Source organism: Mastomys coucha, unplaced genomic scaffold (genome assembly GCF_008632895.1).
Source record: "Mastomys coucha isolate ucsf_1 unplaced genomic scaffold, UCSF_Mcou_1 pScaffold9, whole genome shotgun sequence".
NCBI lineage: Eukaryota > Metazoa > Chordata > Mammalia > Rodentia > Muridae > Mastomys > Mastomys coucha.
This window is the reverse complement of record NW_022196915.1, coordinates 90,405,326-90,424,461: the sequence shown is the minus strand read 5'-3', so window position 1 is coordinate 90,424,461 and position 19,136 is coordinate 90,405,326. Positions and strand designations below refer to the sequence as shown.

The window sequence follows — 19,136 nt, the reverse complement described above, 5'->3', positions numbered from 1 at the left end:
CAGTTCCTGGAAGGCTTCATTTTGTCTTTCAGAATACAGCTACTCCTTACTACTTACAGGTTCCATATTCATGCATTTCTCACTCTTTAGAATATCTGTAACCCTCAAACCCAATACTTGTGGCGGCTTTACAGCCCACTGTGGTCATATGCTGAGCAGTTAAAAATTCAAGTCCAATGCTGTGTATGTTCTCAGCTGAAGTTGAACAGGGGCTATCTTCATTCCTCTTTTCAGTTCTCACAATAGAAACAAGTACCCATTTGGTGGTCCATTTGGTGTCATGTTTTATTTTCTTCCTTTCTGAGACTTTTTTCCTTGGTGATTTTACTGTTTAAAATGTCCCCGTTCTCCATAGGCAACAGTGAAGTGCTTTCTATGGTCCCAACATATAAGAAGGCCATGATGTATTTTACAGAGAAAAATACGTGAATATATGGGCTTTGTTCAAACCTGTTACAGTGCCAGTGAACATGAGTTCAATATTGATTCATCAACAATATTGGCTATGGTGCCTTTAAACAGGAACACATGATTCTAGGTAGAAAATTATTTATACATTCTATATGTAACCTAAAGTTTATCATTTTAATGATTGTATGTGTACAACTTCATGGCATTCGATGTATAGTCAAACTGTTCAGCCACTAACAACATCATCTCAGAACTCTTATCATTCCAGACTGAAACTCTGTATCCCTGAGACATAATTCCCAAGATCCCCTTCTTTGCCTCAGGTTCTCTCGTTGCCTCCTGGCAACCACCATTCTGCATTCTGTCACTCCTGGGACTCTAGCAGCCTCTATAAATGGAATTCTAAATATTTGTCGTTTCATATCTGCCGTATTTGTTAGCTAAATTACCTTAATCAATACCCTGATTATTCATTAGCTTGAATCTAATTAACGTCTGACTCGTGATATTGTATTTTAGAGCAAATGTCTAGCTTTGTATTTTATAATCTTTTTAGTTAATGCTTAAAGGACACTCCACTCCAGCATATTGTAAATTCTGTCTCATCAAGACTTTATGGTTCACTGACCGTGCATTTAGACTTGTGAACTATTTTTCGTTCCACTTGTGGTCCATAGCCTACTAGTCTTTGCTGGTCTCCTAAGAATACTATATAATAGTCAAATTTGCAGGACCACCCATGGTATATAGGATGCTGGTTTGAATGCTCTGCTTTGGTACATTGTAATTTCTTGGAGAAAAGGGGAATCGTTTCTAAATGAACTGAATTTAAAATGTAACAAGACTTTTTTTGTTTGTTTGTTTTTTTTTTTTTTTTTTTTTTTTTTTTTTTTTGAAGCTACGTTGGAAATCCGTAAGGTTACTCACTCTGGTTTGGGGGCATCCATAGGTCATTAGACCTTTGCCAAAAAGTCAAGTACTTTGGGGTAAGGACACACTAATCCTCTGGAGGCCTCGGTGGGTTAGATTAGACCAGTGTGTGTGGATCCATCGTGCGCACGGGGCAGCACACACGGAATATTGTCCTGGAGGGCACTGAGACAATTAAGGCCGGTTGCACGGCGCGGGACACCTGCAAACCGCTGGCCGTCTTCTCGGACGGCTGCTCTTCCATCTTGCAGGTTCACTCGCGCTGACAAGCACAATCCTCTCAGAGGACAAGGTCTGGGGGTCAGCGGCCATTCCATCCTCGGGAGAGAAGGCGGCGCATGTGCTCATTCACTACGAAGGCCGATGGATTAAAGAGAGACCAAGGCCTCAACCTTTGCAAGTACCAAACACACTGGCGCATTTGCCCGGCGTACCCCCTCGGCCGGACTTGCGTTTCCTCCCAGCATGCTCTGGGACGCACCGCGAGACTTCCATTAGTTCTCGCGAGATTTACCGGCAGCCATCTTCTTGGGGGTGCTGGAAGCCGGGAAGACCCCCGAACCGTTCCCATTGAGCCGCCCTCCGTTTTCGCTTGCTTCACTTCTGCTCTGCCGCGTTGCCAACAAGCACCCAATCCCAAAGCTGAGAGAAGGGCCCGGCTCTAAGCGCGTTCGGCTCTCCTTCGGGAAGATCTCACTGGGGAGCGGGGCAGGGGGGAGGGCCCGGCAAACGGTTGCTGCCTCAGCCTGGGCCGGGGTCCGCCGAGGGGAAGCCCCCGGTCCGCGGTGGGCGCGCGCGTGGCCTGCGGCGGCTCCGCCGAGGTGCTCGCCCGCCGACCGCCCGCGGCTCGCGGGAACCTGCCACCGGCACCTCCCACCGCTGCCCACGCGGACGGCGCGCGGAGGAGGGGGCGGCGGCGGCGACCTGGGCGAGCGAGCGAGCCGGCGAGCGCACGAGTGTGACGGGCCTCGGGGCCGCGGTGGATGGTTTCTAAGATGATCATTGAAAACTTCGAGGCGCTCAAGACCTGGCTCAGCAAGACCCTCGAGCCCATGTGAGTACCCCGGCGAGCTGTGGTTGCAGGGATGGCGGCAGCGGTGGAGAGGCGGGCGGGTGGGCGCGCGGGGATCGGTGCAGTTTGCTCCGAATGCCCGGGGTGGAGGCCGAAGCGAAGACCCGGGGGTCCTAAGGCTCAGTGTTCTCTCTCTGTTCTCCCACCTTCCCGGCCATGCTCAAGGTAGCCAAAGATGCAGACTTCAGTCGTTGAACCGACCGATCTTTGAACCGGTGTGCACTGCTGTTTTTTTTTTTTTTTTTCCTTCCCGTTACATGTAGACTGACATTAAACTTCCCCATACACCTGTGTTTTCTGAGGCCCTCCGAAATCGGATTCTTTGCTTTTCACGAATGCCAACGTATCCTCCTGGCCGTAGGTTATTTTACAGGGTTTCTTTAAACGAAGTGCTTGGCTGTTTTATTTGGGGTTAGGGAAGTTCGAGTGTAAGCCTAAGGTTTCACTTACAGTCCCTGAAAAAAAAAAAGGCCACGTCTTCCATGTGGTGTCTGGCTTGTATGCACCTCTCTTAACTGATTGAAGGTGTAACAGGTGCTAAACCCAGTAAACCCAACCTCCTTTCCACTTTAATTTGAAGAAGGAAAAAAAAAAAAGAAAAAAAAAGAAAACCCAAATCTCTATCCGTATGGAATATTTAGCTGTTTAAGGAGGAATTTAGTAGTTTGTGTGAGTGTTGAAATGTTGAAATATTTTAGGAATATTTTATGTATTTAATACAAAATACATCATAGGTAGTTTTCTGCATCGTTGATTTACAGTAGCAACTTAAAATGCAGTGGCAGATAATTCACATATTTAGTGCATGCATTAAGTTTTTATTATACACCGTGCGGAGCTTTGGGACAGGACTTTATTTACTTATTTATTTATTTAATTTTTTGGTTTTTCGAGTGTATAGCCCTGGCTGTCCTGGAACTCACTCTGTAGACCAGGCTGGCCTCGAACTTAGAAATCCACCTGCCTCTGCCTCCCACGTGCTGGGATTAAAGGTGTGCACCACCACTGCCCGGCTGGGACAGGACTTTAAACTTCTCCCAGATTAATAAGCTCCCAGGTTAATAAGACACACTTTCAGTGGCCCAGTTATGACCATTATGATAATAGAAGACTGTGCAAACGTGGTCTGGGTGGGGGCTGCTGCTTCAGTGTTGTTGGTCAGTGAAACTGGCAGAGCAAGTAAGAGTTAATAAAACTTAAAGAGGAGGAAAGGGCCCTCTGTCTGAGAAAGAGTAGATGAAAGGCCTTGTAGAGGACTTGATCGAAGTGGTTTGTTCAGAAAAGAGAAAGGACAGGGAAGAGAGAGGGATGACATGGGCTTAGACAACAGGGGCCATAGGGGAGCTTTAAGGTCGAGGTCAGGGATTAAGATCTTATTTAACACACAGGAAAAATAGGTTATTTAAAGCGGGCCAGGACTGATTTGACTTCAAATAAGGGTGTTTTGTGGAGACTTAAGGTGGTAAGAGTTAAATGAAGGGACGCTTCATTGAAGGTATTGTTGACTGAGACTGATTGGATGATGGTGGAGATGGAACCACATGTACTTCACCAGAAGGTCTGATAGGACTTCCTGATAAGAGTGATGTGGAGCCTTTAATCCCAGCATTTGAGAGGCAGAGGCAGGTGGATTTCAGAGTTCAAGGCCAGCCTGGTCTACAGAGTGAGTTCCAGGACAGCCAGGATTACACAGAGAAACCCTGTCTCAAAAAAACAAAACAAAACAAAAAAACAAGCAAGCAAACAAAAAGTGATGTGGAAGAAAGGAAAGGAAAAATCAAGTATGAAGCCTCAAAGTTAGTTTTAACAGCTGGATGTAGAAGGCTGAGGGCAATCCAGGTGGGGAAGGGAATGGCTGGTGACATGCTGTGATGAGGATGTGTGAGGTTATTCATCTTAAGCAAAGTTGGATGCTGGAGTCTAGAACTTGGGCCAGGACTAGAGATCGAATGTCATGCTAATAGGATTTGAAGCCATGAAATTGTGTAAGGTTTCCTGGGAACAATGTGTAGATAAGGAATAGACAGGATGGAGGTAGGAGGTATGGCAAAAGCAGGGGCTTATTGGTGTGTGGAATTCCACAGACTGATGCATGCAATAAGTTCAAAGCTCTTAGATTTGGCAAAGTGGCCAGCCATTGGTGGTCTTAGCAAAGTAGTTGACTAGAGTGGAGTAGAAAATTCTCTTTCAGAGATCTGGAGGGTATAGTGGTGGTAGCATATGAGGCATGCAAGGCCCAGATAAAACCTTCAATACCTTCCACTTCCAAGTAAACAACAACAACAACAACAACAAAATCATTTTCATTCTTTGGTGGGAAAGTCAGTGGTAACATGTGTAACAGGTGAGAACCCCAGGGCCTAATGACTACCTTTGAATTGTGCTACAACAACTCATCTACAAGTTATATAATATTGGAAAAGTCACTCAATGCTTGTGTTTCCATCTGTAAAGTGGGGAAAATAATGAAAAAAAAATATTCCTAGACTACTACCCAGTGTGTAATTAGCTCATTTCATGTTCTACCATTTTGTGTTCTTTTCAGTAACCTAAAACGTATATACTTAGTGTATATGCTTTTAGTTTTTCTTTAATTCAAACAAAGCACATTTATTGTAGCAACTACTCAGATATCTGTTACTTTTCATGAGTACAATAAACAGTTATTGCTAGTAGAGTCTACAGAGTAGCCCTTTCTAATGTACATTGTTGTAAAATTTAGCTCCTATTCTTTTTTTTTTAAATTTGCATTTGTTCTTTATTCATCTAGGTGATGACTTACAAAAGCTTAACTATCTACCATCTTTGGTTTCTAATGTTGGTTTTTTTTGCGTAGTTTTGACATGTAGTTAATAAAGTACATACTGTTTTAGGAAGGACTATAGAAGGAACTGTAGCTCTTAGCAATACATGATAGTGAAGTAGCACATGATTTTACTTTTATTTATTTATTTTTTGACTAATCTGAGCTTTGAATGTATTGGCAAACTTTTGAGTACTTCACTTACGCTATGCTAATCAGTGTGGGAAATAGTGTTTGGCAAGGGATGAAATAACTTTTCATTTGTTAGGGAAGACAGATGCTGAACAAGTAATTGTAATACTGTGTGTGTTAAAGAATTCTAGTATGCTTTGGAAATACATTATGTGGAGTTAAGAAAGGCTGCTTTGAAATGGCAACAGTAGATCTCAGCTTGGAAGGATGAAGAAGAGCTTTCTAGGTTTTGGAGAACATATTTTATGAATGTCCTAAAAATGAGATGGGGGAACATTGGAGAAACTAAAAGAAATTGGAAGAGCAGAGGAATACTAGCAAGGGTTAGTGTGCCAGAGGCGCTAGAGATCACACAGGGCTTTGGTGAGTCAAAATCATTTTGTGTGCTGGGGCTGGAGAGATGGCTCAGCAATTAAGAGCACTGACTGCTCTTCCAAAGGTCCTGAGTTCAAATCCCAGCAACCACATGGTGGCTCACAACCATCCATAATGAGATCTGATGCCCTCTTCTGGTGTGTCTGAAGACAGCTGCAGTGTACTTATATAATAATAAATCATTTTGTGTGCTGTTGAAGCTTTTTGTAGAAGCCAGCAAAGGGTTTAGGGTAGCTGAGTTTTGAGAATGAAGGAGAGTAAGGTAGGATGGGAAAGACTGGTTACATTTTCAGCCCTAAGGACAAATATGTGCATCTGTTTATTCAATTATAAGTTCTGTAGTTGTAGCAGGATTCTGTTCTTTTCACAACTCATTAAACATTTAGGTATTGAAATTTTCTCTCAGTACTTAGAATTGATGTCTTTTGATTTCACCCATTTGCTTAGTTTGCTTTTACTATTCATGCATTTTTGGTAATGTGAAATCCTAATGCAAAAAACAGTATTTTTGTCATGGTGACTCAACCTTAAATTTTGTTTGTTAGCATATAAAGTCATGGGTTTTATTATGGCCTTTACATATATTTATGTCATTATACTTTGTTTTTATTTACCCCCTCACTGATGGTGGCCTTGACCTCACTCTTCCCGTATCACTTTCTCCTTTCCTCCTCTCAGTAGTCTTCTCTTCTGTGTTCATGTCATGTGTTTCATTACTCTCTGCTCTCATCAAAATTTCCTCCATAGGATCTCTCTCCCATGGTCAGTGGTCACACACAGAACACATTTGCACTTAAGTTTTGCCAAGGAGAGAAAAGGAACAGTTTCTTATTCTGAGTCTGGCCTAGTTCACTAAATACAGTAAAATCCAGTTCTATTTTTGTGTACATGTCATGATTTTTTTATACTTTATGACTGAAAAGATTCCTCTCTGTAAATGCACCACATTTTCTTTATTCATCCGTCTGTTGGATTTCTAGCTGGTTCTGTTTCTTAATTGTTTTTTTTTTAATAGTGAAGCAATAAACGTACATGTACAAATGTTTCTATATTATGTTGAGTTAAAGTGCTTTTCATGTGAATACTTAAGTGTGGTACCATTAGGCTTTTGAGGAACTTCACACTGACTTTCATAGGGGCTGCACCAATTTGTATTTGTACCACCACTATTTAAGACTTATTACCTTACATCCTCACCAGCTTTTGTTGTCATTTGTTTTTTTGATCCTGACCATTCTGCTTGGGGGAGTCAGAACCTGGAAGCCAGTAGTCCACATCAAGTACTTTTCTTAATGCTGTACACGTTATATTTCGAGAGAAACTCTCTCTTTGGACCTGGAGTTCCTTGATTTGGCTAGGGTAGCTGGCCAGTGAGCTCTAGGATCCACCTGTGCAATCCCATCCCCCAAGCTCCAACTGAGGCATGCATTTTACTGATCTCTAGCTTCCGGAAAGAATTTAACTTGCATTTCTCTGATGGCTAAGGTTATTTATTGACCATTTGTATTTCTTTTCTTTTTCTTTTTTTTCTTTTTCTTTTTTTTTTTTTTTTTTTTTTTTTTTTTTTTTTTGAGAACCATCTGTTTATTTATTGATTGGCTATTTTGTGTGGGGAGTTGATTTTTGTAGTCCATAGAGTTCAGTTATTAATTTCTGTCTGAAGTACAGTTGGCAAATTATCAAATTATTTTCCTATTTTCTATGTTTTCTCTTCACTCTGGTTATTATTTTTTTTTTCCGTCCCTCTCAATATCAGGTAAACTCATTTGCCAATTCTTAGATTATTTCTGGTGCTGTTAGAATCCTTTTCAGAAAGTTCTAACCTTTGCATAAATCTTAAAAGTGTTTGATCTGCTTTTCCAAGGTTTCATTTTTTTAAAATAGAAGTTGTTTTCTTTACTATTTATTTATTTATTTATTTATTTATTTATGGGCTTATTACCACATGTAGTAATTTAATAAAATCAGTATTCTTTTGATATGAAGGAATTCCTCAAGATACAGTCAAATCCTTAAATTTTTCAGGAATTAAAATTGACAGTCTTAGAACTTTGGAGTTTAATTGTAAAGATGGGAATATTTTAGTTTTTGCTTTTGCAGCTATGCATTGCTGTGAAGGTAGATTACATAGAGGAATGAAAGCAAACTTCTTTTTCTCATAGGTCAGTATTCAAATTTCAGTTCTGCCGTTCAGTTCGCTTAATGATCTAGGCAAGCGAACCTTTCCTTCTTTAGTAGTATACTTAGGGAGAATTATTTCTTTCCTTGTATAGTTAGAAGAGAATGAGACATCAATAGTCTGCAGTTGTCCCTCCTTCCTTAAACATTTCTTAATTACTGCTACCACTAACATTTGCACGGATCGCTGGTGTTTTCTATTCCTTTTTACTTGATGAGTGTTATCTCTCTCTGTTTTGCTGGGCTTGGTGACAGTGAGGCACTGAAGTGTGAAGCTATGATACCACCTCACAGTTATTTAAATTCAAGCCTTATTTATTATACACTAGAGCAGTAGTACTCAACTTGTGGGTTGAGACCTTTCACAGGGGTTGTCTAAGACCATTGGAAAGCACACAAATTTACAATTCATAATAATAGGAAAATTAGAGTTAAGAAGTGCCAATGAAAATAATTTTGTGGTTGGGGGGGTCACCACAACATGGATAACTGTATTAAAGGGTTGTACCATTAGGAAGGTTGAGAACCACTGCTCTAGAGTCATGTATGTTCTGTTTTTTTTGTTTTTGTTTTTGCTTTTGTTTTTGTTTTGGCTTTTTCGAGGCAGGGTTTCTCTGTGTAGCCCTGACTATCCTGGAACTCACTCTGTAGACCAACCAGGCTGGCTTCGAACTCAGAAATCCACCTGCCTCTGCCTCACAAATGCTGGGATTAAAGGTGTGTGTCATCACTGCCTGGTTCATGCATGCTCTTAATATATGATTGCATTGTAGTGTGGATAGTATATTGTTTTCATTATGGTATACATTTCTTTTTAAATTATTAGACTTTCATTTGCAGTAACCTTTTTAAAAAAGGAACAAGGTTCTAAAAGCATTATACTCAGTTTGAAGGATACTCTTGGAATTTTTTGTAGTACTTTTTTCTTTGGTTATATTTGCTACTAACAAGTATTTTTTTAAAACTCCATTAAAGTTTATTTTTTTATTGTCAGTTATGGAAAATTTCTGTGTGTGTGTGCGCGCGCGCACACACATGCACACATGCATGCATGCATGCTGGCTTGCACAATGATCTTTTAACCCCTGAACCTTGAATTCTCTCTTGCTGCTGAGTAGCTGCTTTGGTAAGTCAGTTTGCCTGAATAGAGACTAAATAGAAATAGCAAAAACTATACCCATACTTTTCTTACTTATGCATTATTGCTAGTTTCCACTTTATTCTATTGCTTTTTTTGTGCGTCATAAATTAAGTGAAGCTAAACTTTCTTTGTGATCCTCTACCATTTTGCTTATATTGGCCCCCTTTCTCCAATTTTAAGAAGTGAAAATTAACTGACAGCTTATTCTATGCTGATCATTGAGACTTTATTGAATGTGAACTAAGTTCTAAGTTCTGTCAAAATAGACTCTTAGGGCCATTTAGTAGCACACCTTCCTGGCTATGAATATACTTCTATTATTTTACAACTTTTGATAAATGGCTCTCAAGACCATATTCTGTTCCTGCAGTCTTATATGAACATAGCTATTAAATGATGGCAACAGACTCCAAAGACATTTAATTCTGAAGCCTTGTGTGTATGGCGCTGCTTCCTGACTTTTGTATGCATATCTTTTATATGTACATGTGTTATGTCAATACTAACATATAGATCTGATATGGTCCATTTTTCCCAGAAACTTACCTGTGATCTAGCCAGTTGGGGTAGAGACTCTTTCCAGGGTAACTCTTTAATTACTCTTAACATAACTTAAATGACACGCATCACAGGCAAAATACATGTGTTAGTTGTTACTTGTTTTAGCATCTTTGTTGGATTCTCTGGCAGTTGAAAGCAGGCTTCGTCTCTTAGAGTTTAACTGTGTTCCTGTTCTGTGTAGCACCTACTACAATGTGTGTGACACAGACTTCAGTATTAAATGTATTAGTTGAAATTTCTACTTTGTTGACTGAAAAATCTAAGAGTGGGAAGCTCATTTGGATAAAACTAAACCCACACTATGTTACCTTAATTCTCAGAGTAGCTGACATGGACAGCACTAAAAAGAGATTCTTTGGATTTGTTTCTCTTATTATTTCAGTACTTTTTTTTTTTTTTTTTTTTTTTTTTTTTTTTTTTTAGGAAGGGTTTTTCTGTGAAGCCTTGGAACTCACTCTGTAGATAAAGCTGGCCTTGAGCTCAGAGATTTGTCTGTCTCTGCCACCCAAGTGCTGCCATTAAAGGCATGTGCCACCATGGTCGAGCGTATTTCAATTTTTTAAAACATCTGTTTGTGTGTATGCTTAGGCACTGGCACATGGTGGTTAGAGGACAACTTGTAGGTGGAGATCCTTTATCTCCGTGTGGATTCTGGTCATTGAACTCAGGTGATCAAACTGTGGCAAGCACTCTGAGCCGCCTAGCCATCACACTAGAACTCTATCTCAGAGCACTTTCAGAATTAGAACCTTTTTTCTTATTGTTTTGAGACAAAGTTTCGCTTTGTATCCTAGCAGGCTGGTAATTTTTTTTTTGAAACAAAGTTTTACTTTGTAGCCTTGTGGCCTGTCCTCAGTCTTTCAACGTGCTGAGATTTACAAGTATTTGCTTCTGTGCCAGACTAAGATTAGAAATTTAAAGTTTAAATTTAGTTAAATTAGTTTAGTAACTTTTTTGAGGGTGAACACTGAAGAGTTCATGTTTATTTAAGAAAATGTTATGTGTTTCTGTGTGCAAGTCAGCTCTGTTCATGGAGCTGGACAAAAGAAATGATTCTAATTTGATTAATTAATTATTGGCTCAATACGTATGTTAAATACTTTATGTTCTTTGATAAATGCCTCTCAAGACCATATTTTATTGTTGCAATCCTATTTGAAATCTCCAATTGAATTTGAGTTACAAAATTTAGCAGTTTTTTTTTTTTGTTGTTGTTGTTTTGATATTTTTTAAATTTGTTTTAACAGTTTGGCTGGATTATGGTGCTTCTCAAATAAAATTATTTCACCCATAAACTACAAGATAGGAATAGTATTGGGAGTAAAATAGATATATTATTACCTTGTCTGGTGTGTGCATGTTGAAAATGGCAAAGTCAAGCTTAAACAATTTCCCAAGTTTTTTTTTCTTCTTCCTTTGTTCCAGAGAGAATACATGAGATGAAGTGGGTAATGCTAAGCCTTTCTTACCAGATTTATTATCTTCTCACTACCTTCTTTCTGTGAGGAAAAAAACCTCTTTAGTGTATACCTTAATTAGGGTTATTGTTGCTGTGATGAAACACCATGGCCAAAACACAAGATTGGGAGGAAAGGGTTTATTTGGCTTAAATATCCTGAATCCAGTGAGGGACGCCAAGGCAGGAATTCAAACTGGGTGGGAGCCTGGAGCCAAGAGCTGATGCCCAGGCCTGGAGGCCAACAATGGCTTGAGCCCCTCTCATTAATCACTAAGAAAATGCCCTACAGTCTTGCTTGCTTGCTTGCACCCAGATCTACTTGAGTCACGTTTGCATTAAACAGGACAGAATACAAGTAAGTGATCATTTCTGGTCCAAGAAAAAGATTATTTAAAATTTAATTTCTGTTTGTAAGCAGTGGAATAAGTTTGAGATGGCTTATTGTACTTTCCTGAGATACTTTGCATACATACATACAAGCAATTTTTTATTGTTTTCTGTGGTGAGTTTTTTCCCCATGTCTTATAACTAGTATTTAAAAATCTCAGTTTGTAACTGTTATTAGTATTTAGACTTATAATTTATATTTATATATTGATCTGTTTTCTGAAACATTTGGCTTGATTCAGATTGGTGAAAACTGCGTCTTAGTGGGGGATCTTTAGGTCACTGTAGGTGTGGACTCAGAGGAGAGGGTGGGAGGGACTCAGTCTTCTTTCTGGTTCCTTCTCAGCCATGAAGAAAGTGGGCAGCATTGTTGTTTCACCGTGGCCTTCACTTGGTGTGCTACCCTGCAATAGTGCAGAGCCTCTTACTCAGTTCTGTGGGCCCCACCTGAATGTGCTCATCTAATCCTAATTACCTTTTAAACGCCTACCTGGTTGCACCTCATAATACCTCATGGTGAGGATTAAATTTCCACTGTCAATAGAGATGCCTAAGTCATAGGTGTCTATGGTCAATAATATTTAAGAAAAATTAGATTCTTTTGTTCAGTTTATTAAGTTAGTCACTGTATAGTAAGAATTGGAACTTCATCTTGATGAATGCTTTAGAATGAAAAGCAAAGTACTTTTCACATTCATCTTTGTACTTTCAGGATCAACATAATTTTTCCACCTTTTAAAATGACCAAAATTCAGTTTGCTGTGTGGGCTATCCCATGCTTATATCACCATTTTGCTTTTACCATTGGGTTGTTTTTATATATTGATTATGTAAATAATTCTGCATGGACATTTTCTCCAATGTAGTTTCCATGTGGGTACATAGTTTATTTTTATTAGGAATTGGTTGAGTAATGTTGGTGCTGAAAACTTAATAGACATAGATGCTTGAATGCTGGGCCATGCCCATTCCTGGTTCTTTAAGTGCAGCAGTTCAAGTAAAGTTGTTTTATGATGTTACTCATCATGGGCAGTAAGTTCTTCTATTTTCTTGTATTTTTTATAAGAAGTGACAGGTACTACTGTTACTTATAGCCTGTGCTTGAGTTTTCAAGAATTTCTGTGTCCTCCTATTCCTGTACTCCCCCTGCTGTTTTCCAGTTATTTTCTTCAACAAATTGATATGAAAATTCCTAAATTTTATGTGGAGTCATTCATTACAAATAGAAAAATGGGTGATTAAAAATCTAACAAGTGTGAAAATGCAGTTCAGCAGTTATTTGTTCTTCTAAATGAAGTAACATACTCTGAGGCCTGCCATCTTGATTTTTAAAGGTTGTAAGCGTGCTGCCCATGGTGGCTCATATCTTTTTAACCTCAGCAGTCTGGGTCGGGGAGAACGGCTTGACAGTACTTGTGCAGACTGATTAATATAGTAAATTTCAAAGTTTGGGGTTCTGGGGTAGTATGAAGGAGAAGAAGGTGAAGGGAGAGGGACAAGTGCGGACGACACTGCTCGACTCTGCCAGAGTTTGGATCTGGGATATCTCTGAAGGCTCATGTGAAGGCTTGGATCCTAGAGAAGTAAGATGCCAACCCAGGAGTAGTGCATTACTTGTGAGTGAAGTAGAAATAACCTCAGACAGGGAGCCTTAAAATCCCAGTTGTTTTGGAGTTTATGCTGCCAATGCTGCTGATATTTCTCTTCCTCCTCCTTTCCTTCCTCCTTCACCCACCCCCTTCCCCAACTAGATTGTTTCAAGGAAAGGTTTAGTTTAGTACTAAATGGGCCTGAAAGAGGATATAGTATTTAAAAGACAGCAAACAGATTTTTCTTTTTAACTAAAACATTGTCTTAAGGGTGAATATGTTTTTACCATAGCTCTTTCATTCTTTAGTAATTCCTAAATACTTTTTTACTGTGCTCCACAAGTTTATCAAATGCCTTCTTACTTGTAATTTGGATTGTAATTCCAATTTGTTTTCTTAGAAGAAATTAAAAATTAATATTCTTAGTCTTGAGATTTTTTTTTGAGCTGAAAAATACCTTTGATTTTTAAATTAAATTCAAAGATTATTAACTTTATGCATACAGCTGTTTTTCTGCATGTATGTCTTTGCACCATGTGTGTGCAGGGACATTGGAAGTGCGAAGAGAACTCTGGAGCTATCGATGGCTGTGACTGGTGAGGTGGCTGCTGCTGTCAATTGAACCCGAGTCTTCTGGGAGAAGAGCAAGTGCTTTTAACTGCTGAGCCAGTTCTCTAGCCTTAAAAAAAGAAACAGAACCTTTTTTTTTAAAATTACATTTGTGTGTGTGTGTGTGTGTGTGTGTGTGTGTGTGTATGTGTGTGTGTGTGTGTGTGTGTGTGAGTTATTTCCATGTGTTTTCTAGGAAATTAATCCCTATTGTCGCCCTTAGTGAAAGTGTCCTAACCTGGTATACATCTGTCTGGTACCAGTTTAGGAGAAAATACTTTCAGAATGATTTTGGAAGCAGTATTAGAAAGCTTGGGTGTCAGTGTTTTAGGCAGGGTCTCGTCATTGCTCAGGCTGGTTAGGAGGAAGATGACCTTGAATTTCTCATCCTTCTTCCTTCCCTTCCTCCTCCGCAGGTCTGTGATACTAGGCTTCTTACATGGTAGGCAAGCCTGCTACAAACTGAGCTTTATCTCTAGTGCTTGTCTTTTTACATTTTAATCTACATAACCATTCTCCTTGGATAATTTTGCCATTTCTTCTTGACGTGACAAAATGCTCCCTAGCCTTTTCTTTTCTCTCTCCTATCAGTTCTTGAAAAGAATGGATTTCCTCTTTTTTTTGTAATTAAATAGAAGGTAAGTAAACTGGTGGCCTAAGGGAAACATTTTCCTTTGTGTGTGAATTGGGATAAAAACTAATATATACCTAGATATGGAGCTTTGCTTTGGGCTTTGTGTGGTTTAAGGATTAGGAGCTGTGGCCTTGTTGGAGAGGAAGTGTCACTGCGAGTGGGTTTTAATTTTTCAAAAGATTTGCACCACTATTATTGTATAAGTTTTATGGTAAGCTTAGGCACTAAGTAGATGCAGTGAAGACTGTAAAACATTGAATAAGTTGAGAAGGACAATAGAAGATAAAAAGTTCTTGAGTTAGTTATAGATGGGGGCACTATTATTGTAAAAATAGACAGAAGTACTCATTTAATATAATAGCCATCAAAATTCCATTGACATTTCTTGTAGAAATAGAAGAAAAGGCCCCACAGTTCATATGGAAGCAAAAAAGATACTGAAATGTCAGAGCAACTTGACGTAAAAGGGAAAAATGAAGGTATGATAATGCCTCATTGAAAATTAGATCCAGAGCCACAGTCGTCAACAAAAACCAGTATGGTATTATACAGAGACCAACCTAGGCAGCTGTAGCCATCTTATTTCTAACAAAGGTGTTAAAAGCATTTGGCTTAAAAAAAAAAAAAAAGAGACAGCTTTTTCAATAAAGGGAAAACTGATTATCCATGTGAATAAAACACATGGTGAAACTTAGAAATACCAGAGGAAAACACAGGGAAATTATTTCAAGATCTAGGCATAGGCGACAATTTTCTGAGAAGGACAAGCTCAGGAAAAATTGATGCCACTTGTATCTGTGGGATTAACATACTGAATATATATATATAAAGAACTCAAACCACCAAACACCAAAAGAATAACTAATCCAGTCAGTAATTGGACAAGTGAACTGAGCAGTTCATAAAGAAGTACAGACTTCTTGGCTCTCTGAGATGTTAGCAAGCAGCTGCTTCCTGCTTTTCACAGACCTGTCTACCACTACACCTTCCCACCCTAATACACTGTGTCCTTTCAACCAGGAACCAGATTCAACAGCTGCTTTAAACTTCTTTTCAGGGATTTAGTCACAAGAACAAGAAAATAACTAATGTAGAAAATGAGTGTTGAGAAGTGGGGTTGTTGCTGTAAGAAACCTTATCATGAGATTCCTAAACCTTGTGTACAAATAAAGTAAGTAATTTAGCAATAAAATGAACAAATTGAAATCATCTGCTAGAAGATGGGTGGGACTGCAGAACATGTGGTAAGTGAAATAAACTGGAGCCCGAAGGAATTAGTACTACCTTTCCATAGGATTCAGAACTGACATCTAAGACCAAGCATGCAAGTAGGAGGGTTAATCTCTGGGGAGAGGGAGGGAAGTGGAGTAAATATACTCAAATTCCCCATTAGGTACATGTGAATGTGTCCCAGTGAAACTTACAATTGATATATCCAAAAAGTAGATTGTGATGGTTATCTGAACTGTGTTTTATAATCTTATTTTGTAATTCAGGTGCTTCCTAATTTTTTTTTTTTTTTGGTGTTTCCGAGACAGTGTTTCTCTGTGTGGCCCCGACTGTCCTGGAACTCTCTTGTAGACCAGGCTGGCCTTGAATTTAGAAATGCACCTGCCTCTGCCTCCCAAGTGCTGGGATTATAGGCGTGTGCCACCACCACCCGGCCCTAATTCTTAATGAATACCCTTTATTGTAAGTTAATTACATGCAAGTATTTTTGCTTTTTTAATTGAATGAATAGGCATAATAAGCTGTAGTAATTAAATTTCATAGTCTTTTGCAATGAAATTTGTGTTTTGAAACATTCTAAGTGTAGAATATAGAATTATGACTTGCTGCACATTAGATATTTTTCATGAATATAAAATAAAAAATTGGTCAGAAGAGATGTGGTTTTATATCTATGTTCTAAGCTATTGAGTTACTATATTAATTTCTAGTCCAGGTAACCTCCAGCTTCTCTCTTTGAAGATTATTGAAGATGGGAGCTTGGGTTAAATTCTACCATTAGCTATTTTCCACTGAAATTCTAAAAGGGCCAGGATAGTTGAACAGACAAGTGTCTTTAAAAAATATTGTAGTGGAACAGTTTTCTGTACTGTCATACCATTTTGAAAATCCTACATTATAAATTAAAATACAACTATTGTAAGCATTTTAGAGGATTGCTTGCAGCTTTTATTTTAGACTCAGTCTGATTCAAGTTTAAATTATTGAGACATTAAAGAATTGTATTAAATTTCTCCATTTCTTTTCTTTTTTTTTTAAAGATTTATTTATTTATTTAATGCATATGAACACACTGTAGCTGTCTTCAGACATATCAGAAGAGGGCATTGGATCCCATTACAGATGGTTGTGAGCCACCATATGTTTCCTGGGATTTGAACTCAGGACCTCTGGAAGAAGAGTCAGTGTTCTTAACCGCTGAGCCATCTCTCAGGCCCTCTCCATTTCTTTTAATTCTCACTTGATGTATACAGTTTTCTTCTTACCTATCTAGAAGAGATTACTGCTCTTAATAGCTACCACATCCTTTATTTTTACATTTTTCCAAATGCTTACTTTTCTGTGTATATGTGTGTATACACATTTCCTATTGTGCACATGTGGCGACCAGAGTGCCAATGAGTCACCTTTGCACACAGAGCCTGTGCGCCTAACTCCACTATTATTAAAAATAAAAACATCATTTGTTGTATTAAGGCATATTCAGATATTGATGAATTTTTATTTTTAGGCTTTTAAGTAATTTTGTAAATGACTATATTAATTATTAATCTGGATAATTTGTCAAAAGTTTCAGAAGTTTTTTATCTCATGGGAAATCCAGACTTTGTTTTTGTTTTTTTGAGACAGTGTTTCTCAGTGTAGCCCTGGCTGTCCTGGAACTCATTCTGTAGACCAGGCTGGCCTTGAACTCAGAAATCCACCTGCCTCTGCTGCCAAGTGCTGGGATTAAAGGCGTGCGCCATCACCACCTGGCTTCAGACTTTTTTTTTTTTTTTAATATGTGGTTTTCTTTCTTTTTTTTTGAAGATTTATTTATTTTATTTATATGAATACACTGTAGCTGGGTTCAGACACACCATTACAGATGTTTGTGAGCTACCATGTGGTTGCTGGGATTTGAACTCAGGACCTCTGGAAGAGCAGTCAGTGCTCTTAACCACTGAGCCATCTCTTCAGCCCCCAAATTCAGATGTTTTATGTTCATTTGTTCCATTTCACTGGAATCTTTCTTTGGTATCAGCTATTTTCCCACCTTGGGCTCTTTCTGTTGGACTCTCCTGGCCTGGGCTATCTTTTCCCCATATAGTCATGAATTATATGCTTGCTCACTGTTCTGAGCCTTGCAAGAGGTCAGCCACCATGTAGGTAATAGGAATCAATCTGTGACCCTCTGGAAAAATGACCATTAACCACGGACCCATTTCTCTAGCCTAAAGTAAGTTTTCATAAAGTTTCTCATGTACTATTAAAATACCAAGCCTTCACATTGAATTTAAGCTAGGTGTCTGTTTTTTAGTATTTCATTGAGTGGATGTTAAAAGGATCCTGGAAGCAAAGGCATGGGTGTGGGAGACTGAGGAATTTAGGGGCTTTGTGAAATAATGGTCTTTGAAAATAAGTTGGGAAGGGTAGAGTGCAGGATGTGAGCTAAGGGAACTGCCTTGGGTTGCAGCTAAGGCTATCCAGAGGTAAAGCTACAAAGGGCTTTTACAGAAAATAATCTGGGAGACGGAATTTGTGGTTGTAACACTAGACATTTAGGGAAATGAATTGGTTATCTGGTTCTCGGCATTTCATTGCAAAGGGTTATCCTTCTGAGTTTCTGCCTCACCTCTGAGTTGTCTGAAAGCCACTGATGTGCTACTCCGGAGGCTAAACACAGTCTAGGATAGGGGTTCCAGTCCATGTTTTTCTGGTGACAAACAGTGTGAGGGAGAGGAGGTTGTGAGGGAGGCTGCGTGGTTCTCAGACTTCTGTGTACCAACGGGACCATGAGAAGTTGGGAAGGGAGTTTGGGGCGGGGGTCCAGCTTAGCTTTGAGTGAGTGTTAGGAGTACAGTGGGGCCTTCTAAGAGGGGCCTTCTAGGAGGGGCCTTCTACAGGAGACTTAGATGAAGGCCTCCCGCCACCTCTGTCCTTGAGGAATGTGACAGTACTTGCTTGTCCAAACTGTTGTATTCATGGTGGATAAAGATGCATTCGTCTTACTCAGGGTGAACCAGAGACTTTAAATACCTTGCAAGAAGGAATGCCCAGGAAGGGAAGCTCATTGGCTAAACACTTGGGTGCTATGTGTAAACCTCATTAGCATGGAGAACTGTAGATTCTATGCTACATGACTGGTTGTCATGGTCCTCTTAGTGGGGTGTTGTGGTCATGTGCTCCAGGACAGGAACCTGGTCAGGAACTACTAGTTCAAACTCTTGTGGGTCTCAATTACTGGGGTTCTGAACTTGCTACTACTACTTTACCAGTTCTTTGTGGTGGCATGGTCCACTGCCCCACGAATAGGGAAAACACATTGACCAGAGGGTGAGCTTTAGAGTAGAGTGTTTCAGTCTTAAGTATTGGCTCATTTATTGTTTAACTGTCTTGGGAAACCTACTTAGCTTCTTTTTGTTTGTTTGTTTTTGTTTTGTTTTTGCTCAGTTTTTTCAGGAAGAATAGCTTTCCAAATAACAGTATGTAGAGCTAGCCTCTTATGGAACAGAATGGGTTCAGTAAAGCTAGCTATTGCTATTATTTTGTTGTGAAATTTGTAAAGTGATCCTTAATTAAATAA

General features: G+C 39.2%; 1 protein-coding gene across 14 annotated transcripts in view; it reads left to right on the top strand.

Moving 5' to 3' along the window:
• Positions 1-1,852: 1,852 nt before the first annotated feature.
• The window catches only part of Rbm26 (RNA binding motif protein 26), a 71,817-nt gene continuing 54,533 nt past the window's right edge, over positions 1,853-19,136 (top strand). For 11 of the 14 annotated variants that reach the window (XM_031362687.1, XM_031362679.1, XM_031362685.1 and 8 more), the window contains exon 1: positions 1,889-2,395. In XM_031362687.1, the coding sequence (XP_031218547.1) occupies positions 2,325-2,395 (71 nt within the window). In that variant the 5' untranslated portion in view covers positions 1,889-2,324. Of the gene's footprint in view, positions 2,396-19,136 lie in introns of all 14 variants that reach the window. The other 3 variants (XM_031362686.1, XM_031362680.1, XM_031362678.1) reach the window with 1 other exon arrangement.